Source organism: Pantherophis guttatus, chromosome 1, assembly GCF_059756535.1.
Source record: "Pantherophis guttatus breed Tessera chromosome 1, ASM5975653v1, whole genome shotgun sequence".
In the NCBI taxonomy this organism is placed as follows: domain Eukaryota; kingdom Metazoa; phylum Chordata; class Lepidosauria; order Squamata; family Colubridae; genus Pantherophis; species Pantherophis guttatus.
The window spans coordinates 228,442,882-228,456,946 of NC_142063.1; the positions used below are offsets into that span (position 1 = coordinate 228,442,882).

General features: G+C 36.4%; 1 protein-coding gene across 4 annotated transcripts in view; it reads left to right on the forward strand.

The window, feature by feature from the left end:
- ADGRB3 (adhesion G protein-coupled receptor B3) overlaps positions 1-14,065 on the forward strand; it is a 502,073-nt gene that overhangs the window by 457,591 nt on the left and 30,417 nt on the right. For 3 of the 4 annotated variants that reach the window (XM_034431977.3, XM_034431980.3, XM_087882484.1), the window contains 4 exons: positions 742-840; positions 1,194-1,365; positions 9,268-9,363; positions 13,196-13,235. In XM_034431977.3, the coding sequence (XP_034287868.1) occupies positions 742-840; positions 1,194-1,365; positions 9,268-9,363; positions 13,196-13,235 (407 nt within the window). The remainder of the gene's footprint in view (positions 1-741; positions 841-1,193; positions 1,366-9,267; positions 9,364-13,195; positions 13,236-14,065) is intronic. The other variant, XM_034431978.3, reaches the window with a different exon arrangement.

The window sequence follows — 14,065 nt, forward strand, 5'->3', positions numbered from 1 at the left end:
AATTTGTCATAAAACCAGTGAAAATAGACAGAAGCAGCTGCTAGGTGTTGCAATATAGAATCTGTATCAGTATCTGTATAAATATATGTTAATTTTAATGCTTGTGTACTGTGTTTTATTAAATTTCTAGCCTGAATTAACACTTTCATTAAATTTCATTCATTTCAAACTCTATTCAGACCAGCATGAACTTAAATTCAGTGGAAACTTAAGAGGGGAAACTGTTTCATACATTCCCATGATAGATTGACAGAACTGTACTAATTCAGGGGCATGTTCCAATTTCAGTAAATATATGTGTAATGTATTTTTGCCCTCTCAATCTGCTCCATTACTTTGTTAAGAGCAAATTCTTATTCTTCCAAAAGGTCTGATTAGAGGGACCATTTTGTTGTTTGTCTTAACCTACCACATGCATGTTTCCTTCAGTGTGATCAATAGAACAGTTTTCCATGATGATTGGGACCGGACAGGCTTCAAACATTATCAAATGGAAGAATTAGACCTTAGATAAAATGAAGCCTTTCCCTCCCCCAATAGAATTAACATGTTTATGACGTGTAAATTTTTTAAATGTATGGTTTTTATATAGGCTTAAAATCAATCAGAGTGTTTCATCCTGAATAAGTCGACTTGCTATTTTTTTTTCTTGCATGACATCATATTTGAAAAACTAAATTTCAGCAGTGACCAAAAATTCAATATTTTGTTCTTTTTTGTGGGTGTTCTGTTTGTTTGCAGTCAGATGAGTGAGCCTCATAGCGGTTTGACGCTCAAATGTGCCAAGTGTGGAGTAGTTTCAACAACAGCTTTGTCAGCCACCACCGCCAGTAATGCCATGTTAGTCCTAATCATTTACATCTTCTTGTTACAAATCTTATGCAGTGCATGTGGAAAAAAAATGCTACAGTGATGAAAGATTAAAACTGCTAATATTGAATATAATTAATTGTTTAAAAAAAGGAAAAATGGCAACTGCACCTTATAATTCAACTGGGTAATATTTTACAATGTCAGCTTTTCTATAATTATATAATGCCATGGGTTTTCACATTAAAAAAAAATGTTGCCATCCTTAAGTAAGATTTATATATTTGGATATGCCTGTCTCCCTAAAATTGGCTTGTTTTTGTTGTTTCAATAGTCCTACAATCTTCTTGTCACTGTTTTCTTTCCTCTCTGCCCCTGTTTAGGGCATCGCTGTGGAGTTCCTGTGTTGTTCTACCTCTCCTGGCTCTCACTTGGATGTCTGCAGTTTTGGCAATGACTGACAAGCGGTCCATTTTATTTCAGATACTCTTTGCTGTATTTGATTCATTGCAAGGGTTGGTCATTGTCATGGTTCACTGCATTCTCCGAAGGGAGGTAAGAAACCACTTCCTGGTGTTGTCTTCCAAATCTTCTATCGCTATGAAATTTTTACAACAACCCAAAATGCTTCCTGAGCCATGGCGCAGTGGTTAGAATGAAGTATTGCAGGCTAACTCGCTGCTCACTGCCAGGAGTTCGATTCTGACTGGCTCAAGGTTGACTCAGTCTTCCATTTTTCTGAGGTTGGTAAAATGAGGAGCCAGATTGTTTGGGGGGGGGGCACTATGCTGACTCTGTAAACCGCTTAGAGATTGCTGTAAAGCACTGTGAAGCGGTATATAAGTGCTATTCCTAAACATCTGACTTGAATCAACCAGTCTAACTATCCTTGAAATGAAGGCTTCAGTCCCACATAAGAGGTCAAGACTGAAACTCTTGTTGTACTCAGTGTTGATCCACAATGAGCAATAGCAGAACTATGATAGCAGAAAAGCGACACCTCCTGTAGTTTATCTGCTAACACATGTCAGCCTCTCGCAGCCTGAAGTGTTGTTGTCTTCACTGAAAGCAGTGCAGATTATTTGCAAATGGGTTGGTTTTCCTCTTCCAAGCTTTTGCTGGGAACAGGCAGCTCTGTCTCCAGAGACACTGTTCATTTCCAGCTGACCATGCATACATTAGATCACATTTTCTGCTTTCATGAGTAAATCTTGAAAAGTGTACTGAGTTGTTGGGTTTTTTTGCTTCTCAATTCAAGGAGTCGCATATTCTATCTTGAATTCAGTGTGGCTTCTCCTATAGTAGTTGGGGTTTTCCTGTTTCTTGGCCCACTGAGAGACCATTCCATAAACAGAAAGAAAAAAAAAATACACAGCCACAAGATAGAATGGCAAGAAAATGGGGTCTGCCCCACCTCATCTCCAAGTCATACAGAAGCCCTGTATTTATAGCCTTTCATTCTGGGAATTAAGGGACAATTAAGGGACAAATGGCTGCAGGTGGTTGAGTGAAAAAAAAACAGTCTTCCACATGGTCAATAGTCTATCATTGAGAGATAGTGGTGGTAAAAGAGGAGGCATCGAGATACCTCTGGCAGCCACACTGGCTGTGGTCATTACATTCATGCTTGAACCCTTTGGGCCAGCTTCAGCTTGCCATGGCAGTGCATTGTATATTAGATGGAGGCTTCTTTGTCCTGAGGAAATAAATAGTTGGGCAATCTCAGGTTTCAATAAACAGCAGATGGATTGGTAGATAGTTGGCAGTTCTTCTGAAGTCTGATAATAGAGACTCAAGTATTTCTAACTCACAGTAATTTATCAATAAATATTTTCACTGCCAGTGTATTAGATCTATAAAAAGACTATACATTATAAAAAAGACTATAAAAAAGCAGTCCTATGCATGAATCAGGTTCCATCGGGTATAAGAAACTGTACCTGATGGAAACTAATTCTTGGGTTGAGCATATGACCAGGAGCACCTAGGATCTGAATTCTAAATATATAAAAATCTCATTTGCTACCATTTTAATTTTGAGTCTGATGAATAAACTTAAATTTCTTGTTTTTTAAAAAAAGGGAAATAGATTTGTCAGACCTATAATTTGTCTATTGGTCCTACCAAGATTGTATTTTCAATTCGTATCAAAGAAAACCAAGTGGGCTCAAAATTTTGAATAGGATGATGAATAACTTCAATTTCTATGTATGGTTTCAAACCCAATCTCCATTGGGTGACTATAAGTTTAGAACTTTTGCTGCCCTATTTATACTTCTGTCAGCCACAGCCAGCATGGGAGCCATCAGAGATTATGGGAGTTGTAGTCCAGAACAGCTGAAAAGCATCTGGTTGACAAAACTCTTGAATGTTGCCACAACATTTAACGCAAATATTCTGAAGCATATGATAGTGACTGCTTCTCAATTTGCCTGCCCACATGGAAGGGTGCTATAAAAAAATGTAAGATCCAACATATTTAATCTTATATTAACCGTGTTTAACATCCACCTTTCTATATACATGAATTAAAGAGTCTACCATGCCATCTGTTTTGACACTAGGTAACTTTCTATCTGGAAAATAATTCATAATGTGCGGAAGTATTTTTGCTTTCCCCAATGTATTGCTTTCTGATTTTGTGCACGCAGGACTTTAATTAGGCTTCTTTCCCCTCTAAAAAGGTACACGGGTTTCAAAATGCTTTACTTAGATAGTTCGGTTTTTTAAAACATGCCTATATTGTTGGATTTATTTATTAGAATTTGTCAAACAAAAGCGAGAACAAGAATAAAAGAATAAAAATACAATGACAGGGACAATAGGCACATTAGTGCACATATGCATACCCGCTCTCTACTGACCACTTAAGTATGATGTAAGGTCCACAGAAGTCAATTTGTGACTGAAACTGTGAAAATTTTTAGCTGAAACAACTGAATCAGATAGAGCATTCCAGACTTTGACAACTCTGATACAGAAATCATATTTTTTATAGTCAAGTTGAGAATAATTTACATTGAGTTTAAAGCAGTTGTTAGCACACATATTATTGTGATTAAAACAAAAAAAGTCATTTACAGGTAAAACATTACTACGTCTAATTTTGTATGCACTACCTAGGTCTGACCATAAGCAACACAGTTCTAAGTTATCCAAAGTGAGAATTTCAAGCCTAGTAGCATAAGGAATTCTATTGTGTACAGAAGAGTGCAAGACTTTTCTCGTGAAATACTTCTGAACCCGCTCAATTGTACTGATGTGAGATATATGGTGGGGATTCCAAACAGTTGAACAATACTCTAAGATTGGTCTAGCATAAATTTTATAAGCTCTAATTAGCAAAACAATATTTCCAGAAAAAAAAACTGCACAAAATTAAATTTACAACTCTTAATGCTTTTTTAGCAACTCTGTTACAGTGAATTTTGGAGCATAGATCGTCAGAGATAAGTACACCTAGGTCCTTGACAAAGTGAGGGTCATCAGCTAGTTCAATGCCACCTAGCTTACACTTGACATTCTGATTATGTTTACCAATATGTAAGACAGAGCATTTATTGATCAAAATTTGAAGTTGCAAATAGATGACCATTCAGACACAAAGTCGAGATCACTTTGCAAAACAACAGAATTATCTGTAGTATTGAATAATTTTATGTCATCAGCAAAAAGGACGCAATTGCTTTTAAGCTGATCACATAAATTGTTGATACAGAACAAGAAAAGTGTGGGACCTAAGATGCTGCCTTGGGGAACAGTGGGGAACACCACTTTTAACTGATGCAGGATTAGACAGCGAGTTCCCTATTTTGACTTTCTGCAGTCTATTAGACAGGAAAGCAGCAATCACTTAAATTAAAGGATAATGAACTCTATATCTCATCCCTGTCATTTATCCATGCGAGATACGGAATCTGCTTCTAGCAGACAAAACAATAAATCTGAATATCAAATGACTTGTCATAGATAATGTCAAATCTTAGAGTAAAAATCACAGCAGTTTTGTTCTGTCACTGCCACAACATAACACATAGAAAGCATCAAAAACATCATTGATCATCTATTTCCAGTCTAAATTTTATCTCCAGCAAAGAATAGCCTAGCGGTAGCAAGGTCAAATTGAGACTGCCCACCCTCTGCCTTGCTGTCTCCAAGAACGTCTGTGCTTTGCTTCTGAAGAAATATATGGAGAAGAAATATGTCTGCTTCATTTGTGATAACCTTGCAAAAATCAGCTCAATCCTTTGGCTAAAGCTCACAAGGGAAATCACTCGCCTTTCTTGTCCCTCATATACTGTCATATGATGGCGCCTTCCCTGAGATCACTTGATAGCTTTCAAAAAGTCTCTTAGTTGAGGTTCTTTGCGTGTTCTGTCTTCCTTCCGAAGCTCCATTCCAAAAATCTTATACCGTTATTTATTTCCTTCTCTTCAGAGCCCTCTCTAATTGGCTTAGCAGTCCTAACACCCAACTAAGAGAAAAATTACATTTCATGAAGTCATGCCCATATAATATTAATTCCTGTATTGCAATTCTCTAATTCCATATTGCCTGTGTAAGTGGGAGTCATGCAATAATATCTGGACATTCACACATACCTATTTTATTTATATCCCACTATGGAAAGAGACCTACCTTGTTCTTCCATTTGCTATTATAAAATAAAATAAGAGACATTTCGTACAGGGTTGAATATATCAATGGTGTTGTACAGTATTGATGTGATAACTGTAGTTGATGGTAATCCATCATTTGAACGATATGTGGATGAGAAAAGGAGATCTAAAATAATTAGGGGCTTACATTTAATTCATCCCAAGGTTGCTTCAATCAAGACCTAATCCAATATAAAGTGAACCCAGTATTATAATATAAATGTAGCTATACATTTAGATTTAAATTTTTATTTGCAACCATAGGTTTTAGCAAAAAGTAGCTTGACATAGCCCAAGGGGTAGCATGGTCACTAATTAAATAATAAAATTATCCAGACTTAATAATGAATGAATGAAAGAAAGTGACAGGAAACACAATAGAAAAATAGTTACCAATCCTCAATTTATATAGCTCTATTCAATTTATTATATTTCTTTATTGAGGAGGGGACTATATTCCTACGCAAAACTAAACCATGATATGCAAGTGAATGTTCATACCTGATAAACCAGCAATTATAGTTAAATGTGATTATTTCTTACATTCACAATACAATTCAGAAGTTTGGCTGAATATTTGGAAATTAATGAGAATGTTCTTAAAATCAGAATTCCTGATTTACCTGATACAATAAACAAAGAACTTTCCAGAATTTTCCCTTGTTAACTGGATACGAGAGGGACCTTAGACTTCCAAACTTCACACGTATTTTCTTTCAGTTATACATATAGAGTAAACTGTGGCCATGTGTGTTACATGTCTGCTAAAGAAAGAGAAAAATCAAATGCCTAACTATGCCCCAAACCTAATTTGACTTGACGTATCCTAAAGTTTGGTGATAAAGGGAGATGCTCTTTATTGTCTGCTGTTTTGTTTTTTTAATTATGCTTAGCATCCAACTGTGCCACCTCCTCCTTACACCTTAAGTATCTAAATGTCATGGACTTTTTTTTTTCAAACGGACATGGGAAGAGAGAATGCAACTTTTAAGAGGAGCTTTGAATTGGTTACTGTTGCCAGGGAAACCACTTCCCTGGTATCCGCACGTTCAGCACATCTCTCTCTCTCTTTCTCTCTCTCTGTCTCTCTCTCTCTCTCTCCTTCCCTCCCTCTCTCTTTCACTCTGAGACAATCTTGCAGCTTCATGTCATCTTGGGAGAGGGGAAGGGAGACAGAAAAAGGGCCAAATAGGATGGAATAGCCCATTTTCACTCAATGTGGGTGGGATAAATTTCAAGACAGAATTGATGATGCTCCATTCTTTTATAAAAACCCAGAGTATGGCAGATGGCTTGATCCTGATATCTGGGAAAAGGCCAATAAAGAGACAGACAGTCAAAATTATGTTCTCACTCCGTCCCCAGCATCATTTTAATTTCCAGTTTGGGGGTTACTGGGCTGTTCACTGCAGTCAGAAGCAACCACATTAGCTTAGAATGTCTTTGACCAGTCTTGGTTAGCTCACCTCTCCAGAAAAAAAAATGGATTTGATTATTATTATTAATATTCATATTACTGTACGCGAGCCATTAAAGCATGGTCTTCGGACCACAAAAAGCCCTCATCATATTTTATTTTTTTTTGTGCAGCTTTTATACAGGATCTTTAGAGCCCTTTCTGCTTTTCTTCTTTTTTTTCCCCTTTCCCTTTTCCAAAAGATTAGTCAAGCATGGGGATAAAAATCATTGTTTCTCTCCACTAGTAATGGATGGTGAGAAGGAGAGAGCTTGTCTATGAAAACAATGCTGTGGACAAAAGCCCTGATAATCATTCTGCACATTTGACTAGTCAGAGATAACGCCTTCTTTCATCAGGCTGTAGCTGAATATATATTATTGTTATAAGCAGCTCAAAAATGATCCTGTTCCTGCAAGTGAAATAAAGCAAATTTGCTCTGCCGTCTCAATGGATGCTGCTAGTCCATGACATTTTACGGCTGAAATTTACTGCCAAAATTCATGTGAGATGGAATTACATTGCTTGTGTGTGTCACTAAAATGTGACAGGAAAGATTTGTACAGTAGCCATTTCAGCCGTAGTCCAGCCTAGAGAAATAGAATATTTTCCTGGAATGTCAGTGGAACAGACACAAGTCTGCATGTTTTAGCTTTCGACGGATTAAGTCCTGGTGAGTTTTCTTCAAACTGGTGCCATTCATCCAGAGATGTTGAGAATTCTGGAATTTGGATGTAAACACAACTGGAGTGCTTGTAGTTCCATCTGTTACATGATTAGCAAAAATAAACCCCACTGAGATAATTCTCCAGAACAAAGCCATGGAGTATGGAGATTAGATTGTTGGAGTAAAAAAAAAGTGAGGAAATGTGATAACTAAGGAATTTCGGTGGGCAAATAATACAATGCGAGGAAACCAAAATCCATCTTTAATGACACTTTATTTGTTTTGATTATCGTAGTTGCTTTTACACTGGTTCAATTATCTTAAGTGGCTCACAGCAGCAACATAAAACAAAATAAAGCCATAGCTTTATAAATGGAAATATTTAATAATTGCTAATAAGTTAAATATTCATAATATTCTGATCACAAACCATCACACCATATATCCTCGGAACTTAAAACTAACCATCCACCAAGGTACCTCTGCCAATTTAGCCCTCGGTACCCGAATGGTGTGAGGGTGCAGATCTTATGTCTGATAGGACAGCATAAAAAGAGGGTTCTTTGGCAGAGATTCCTCCTCTCTGAATGCCTCTCATTGTAATTCATGAGGAGTAGACACTCTCAGCAAGCACTTTCTACAAGGATGCCTTAGGTGGACAGCTTCTGTTTAGAGCTGGCAGCCTCTCAGATAGCCAGGTCCTAAGCAATATAAGATGGAAAGGTAATTAGAAGCATCTCAACTGCACCCAGAAAATCTTTTGGTCACAGTTTCAACTGGCTAGACTAGCAGGAGCTATGAGTTCAAGAGCACCCTCAAATTTTACACCTGCTCTTTCTGGGGGATCACAATATTGTCCTCTGTTAAAGATGGTGTTGTCCCAGAATTAGCCAGTTTCTGAACCCACAAGTACACATCATGCTAAGATTTACCCCTAACCTGTTCCTCTCCATTCAGATCCTTGCAGCCTCTAGACACTGGGATTAGATTACTGCCATAGCTCCCTGATAATCTGTGGCATAGATTGACCAGATGAGTATCACAAATTAACACAGCTGGGATATTTTTATAAGTTACACCGCAGACCTAGACACAATATATTGTTTAGAATTTATCTGAATAATTTTTTTCAGATAGAATCACTTAGGTAGCTTTTTTCCTCAAAAGGAAAAAAGCACTACAGTGCTATAGTATTTGTTTTTCTATATTGGTGTTGGTTTTGGCAGTACTGTTAGTACTTAAGAGTTGTCAGGTAAAGGATGCAGTTCCATATTTATGGAAAGAAACATGCTGGATTTCTTCCCATTAATTGTCTAAGTGGCCTTTACCATTATGCTCATTAAGGCTGGATGCATTTATTGTTCTAATCTAGGAAGTCATAAAAATAGTTTTGGCATACTGAACAAAAGATCTGTGACTTTAGTCCAATCCCTACTTCCCTAGGAATAAGTCTCACTGGGACATTCTTCTGAAGAGTTATTCACAGGCCTGTGCTAGTCCAATTTAAATATTTGCTCTAATTTGCTTACTGCGTTCATACAATTATCATAATGTCACTACAAACATCATTTGAAACCAAATGAGAAAATAATGATGAATCAAGAATTTGTTTATTACAGCTTTAATAATTTGTCTATGATTTTTAAATATATTAAATAACTGTTATATCTTGCCAGGTTCAAGATGCATTTAGATGTCGTTTGAGAAACTGCCAAGATCCAATCAATGCAGATTCATCAAGTTCATTTCCTAATGGACATGCTCAAATCATGGTTAGTTTATATTTATCCTTGACTACTATTTGCAGACATAGTGTGCATCGGGGCTAACATGCCTGGTTGCAAAACTCTTGATGACAACTAGATGACAGTAAAGAGAATTTGATCTATTTCTTTGTTTCCATCTTGTGGTGGAAAATGTTCGCACCTTGCCCCGTATTCAGGATCATAAAATATTCAGTAATTACAGCATTGAAATAGAAAGTAAAACAGTATATAATATAATTACTTTTATTTTATTTCTTAATGCATACGTAGATGTGCATTACAGAAATCTATAAGTTCCAGACATTCATTTTCTTGTCTTTTTAACTTTTTGCTTTATTTTAATTACATAAGCCACCCAAAGCTATTGGAGAGTTTGTTGGCCTTCTAAATCTAATATAAAAAATAAATATGATTCATTTTCTGATGCATTTCAAATCTACTGTATTTTCCTGCATGCAAAAGAGGCAAAGGGAAAACCCTTAGGTCATTTGTAAGAATGACGATGATGACTATGAATGGTGATGTTGATAATGATCGCATAACATATTCATAGTACATTCAAGGTGCTAAATGTGTTTCGTTTGCATTATTATTATAAAATGGCTCCAAATTATAATCCTGCATATTGCAAACTGACCCTTTATGTTGTATTAATTATTATGTCAGATGCTTTCTTAACAGGATTTCCTTAACAGGGTGTCAACTGTTCTACATTTTTGTTTTAGCTATGTTGAATATATTTGTGATGGGGAAAGTGGCATATAATTTGAAATGAAAAAGAATAAATAAATACCGGTACATGAGAGTGAGAGAAAAGATTTCATGGTCACTTTCTAGCCCTCACATTAAAATTACTATAGTGGGGTGTGATTGTGTGTGTGTGTGTAAAATTACAAATAATTCCATATACTTCCTAGTATAACTTGAAAGGATTTGCTTATTCTTACCACAGAAATGCCACATACTCCCCTATATTTAAGGTACAGGTAGTCCTTGATTTACAACCACAGTTAAGCCCAAACTTTCCGTTGCTAAGTGAGACAGTTTTGCCCCATTTTATGGCTGTACTTGCCACAGTTGTTAAGTGAATCACTGCAAATGTTAAGTTAGCCATACGGTTGTTAAGTGAATCGGGCTTCCCCATTGACTTTGCTTGTCAGAAGGCCGCCAAAGGAGATCACAGGATCCTAGGAAACTGTAACCATCATAAATATTGGATGCTTACATAAATTGTAAGCATCCAAATTTTGATCACATGGCCATGGGGAGGCTGCAACAGTTGTAAGTGTGAAAAATAGTCATAAGTCACTTTTTTCAGTGCTGTTGTAACTTTGAACGGTCACTAAACAAACTGTTTAGTGCAGTGGTCCCCAACCTTTTTATCGCCGCGGCCCGCTGAGCGCACGCAGGGGTGGGGGCACGGCCCAGGAGCTTTTGCGCACGGCCCATTGCGCATGGCCCAGGAGCTTTTGCGCACGGCCCAGGAGCCTTTGCGCTGCAGCGTTCATGTCCCCCGGCTGCTGTGCGGCCCGGTGCCAGGTACTCCACGGCCCGGCACCGGTCCGTGGACCGGGGGTTGGGGACCACTGGTTTAGTGGACTACCTGATCTTGCCTGTTAAGAAACAACTCATATACACCAAACTAATTGACCAGTTTAGCCAAATGTTCAATTGAACATTTCTCCCATACTTGTTTCCTACCTCCAAAAAATGGTACAAGAACTACATAATCAGTAGGTAGAGAGGACCATTTCCCTAAAATGTAGCTGTTTCTGTGGGTAAAAACAAGGTGATTTTTAAAGTGACCGTTCATTTAAACTCAAGCTTTTCTTTCTTTCTTTTTTTATTTGATTTATATGCCGCCCTTCTCCGGAGACTCAGGGCGGCTTAGAACGCGTTAAGCATTGTATTTCTGAGGTATATATATTGTGCAGTGATCATAAAGTGCATTTCAGAAATTGTATTGTAATCGTTGCAAGGGACAAGTTTACAAATGAGTCTTTCTATAATCTCCAGTACTCTTCTGTATTCCATATTGGGCAAATTGGTTTGACTAAGCTGCATGCAGTACAAACTCACTATTTCTACAGTACCTGTTGAAAAGTTACTGTGAAAGAGAACTGAAAAAAGTCACCTTTCATTAAAAACAAAACCAAAAAACATGTACTGAAGAGGTTAATAAAACCATGATTTAAAAATGCTTGTGTATTTATCTCTGCAGTGCTATGCAGGTGAAATGCAATGCGTGGATAAAAACTTAATTAGCCTATATCAGTATCAAATCTGAAAATTTAATAAAGGTGATTCTTCTGTGTGCACAGATACAGAATTGCAAAGGATCATCTCATGAAAGTCTTTTTATGACAGCATGCCTTCTGCTGAATTTCTGTACTGGTGCTAAATGTTTCTTTGCCATATCTCTTATATCTGAAATAAATGGGAATCATCCTTTCAATGGGTTGAAGAAGATAGGAAAATTAAGTAAAATGAACACATTGGTTAAATAATGAGTAAATTAACACCCCAATATTAAATTTGAATAAATACCATCATGTAAAATAAGGAATTAGTTAGCAGATTTCCTAAGCTTTCTGTCATCCAGTGCCAGATAGTGCATCCAATGGAGTTGTTATCACTTTAAGGTTTTTTGTGTGTGTGTCAGTCCAGGACTGTGTGAACAATCATCCCTCTGTGACTGAAGCTTCTTACATGTTTCATAAATATATCCCAAATACCCAAGCTTTAATTTAAGCATCCTCCAAAACCCAAGCATGCATGAAGACTTCTGTTCTACATTTTGTACTGTAATTATATATGATGTATAATAAGCAAATGTTAGATTTATATGTGTTACGTGGCATTGAAGATCTTTTAATGGTTTAAAATAATTTATTGTAAAAAATAATAATCATCATAAATTAATTTAATTTGTTCTATTCCTGCTTTGGGTTTTAGTAATAAATAGTAGGTTAAAGTTTTACAAATAAAGAAATTATTAATAAAACAATAGATTGTATCCAACACTGTCCATCTATGAGTGGGATAAACACTTCTGGCAATGAGAATTCTCCTTCCACTCTCAATATTTCTTCATGCTCCTCAAATAATTTCTAGAGATTTGGGGAAACCTCTGGAGCATATTAAAGCAAGGGAAATTTCTATTACAAGAATAGAACTCTATCCACATGGCATCGGTTGTAGCCTGCAATTAATAGCAAAAATAATACCCATATTTCCAATAGCTACTTACCACTACTTTTAAATTCCTGCACAATGGTTTCAGTAGTTTAAAAAAAAGTTCTTTGACACTAATCTTCCTAAAGATCAGTCTTTTCTAATCTGGAATTTTCCTGGAGCATTCAATCATTCTTGTCTTAATTCTCACAATGGCTGAGAATTTGAGTGACAGTTTTCAGATTGAGAAATACTGTTCTAAACTAACTTAATGTTGTCTCATTTTAGCTGTGGTCATGCAGGAGGAATATGTAGTTTAGCTTTAGTGAGGGAGGTATTAGAAGGAAATGTGATAACTGAGGTCAGAACTGGATGCAATAGCATCTTCTTGGTATTTGTCACAAGAGCAGACACTTTTCTGTTCTTCGGTAATATTTACTTTACTCAATAAATCATTGTGCTTCTTATTTCATTTCATATTATTGGTTGGAAGAGTGACAGTTTAATACACTGTGTAATGATGATGTGATGCACACTATGTTACATGTTATGAAGTCTGAGAGCTCCATAACACCTCTAGGTCATGTTCCACATTAAGCTTGACCTTCAGCTAATGATTGCTAACAGTTGTCTCATTTCACTTCTATTTTGCTTATTGTTACAGACAGATTTTGAAAAAGATGTGGACATTGCTTGTCGGTCAGGTAAGGCTGTCCAAGCACCAAATGAAATGAAAATTAAAAGTAGCTTTATCCTTCTGAATGACCTGATTCCTTTTTAACAACACAAGTGCCTACAAATCTAAAGAGGTGCTCAAAATTTGATAAACGTAGTGTTACAGTATAAATTAAGTATGAGAAAACCTACATTTCTTAAAAGCGGGTTGGAAAAAGTCAGGTGCTACAAGGTTTTAAAAACAACTTCTCTGAGAGCGCACCTGAGCCTGTATACATCAAAACATCTGCATATGCAAGCATGAAATGATTAGGAAAGAAAAGTACTTAGAATTGGAGCAGAAGTTCAATTGATAAACATAAACCCATATAACTCCCACATATACATATGTATATTTTTCCCATATTCAGTTAATGCTGCGCTTGATTAAATATGGTATAGCTCAATAAAATGCCAATTTTCATTAGTCACAAGGCACTGAATGTAAATGGGTAGAAAGTTCCTTTTTCTATAAGATAGAAACTTGGCCACCAGGTTCTTCAGTAAAATCTAAGGGAGTGAAGATGATCCGCCAGATCTGAGCTTCAGTTTTTATTTATTTTATTTCTATGTGTTTATTTATTTAACTTGTACAATTGCCCATCTCACATTTGTGGTTCTGTTTTCAACATAATTAAAAACAACCAAATAAATAATGAATAATCAAAATACAAAAATTGGTGAAGCACAATAACCCTTTTAAAACCAAGTTAAGAATCTGATTAAAAAAATCAAAATTACAACCAGAAAAAGCAGGCAAGGAAAAATCTCAAATATAGTCACTTGGCAGGCTCTAAACCACAATAACCATAAACCCCAG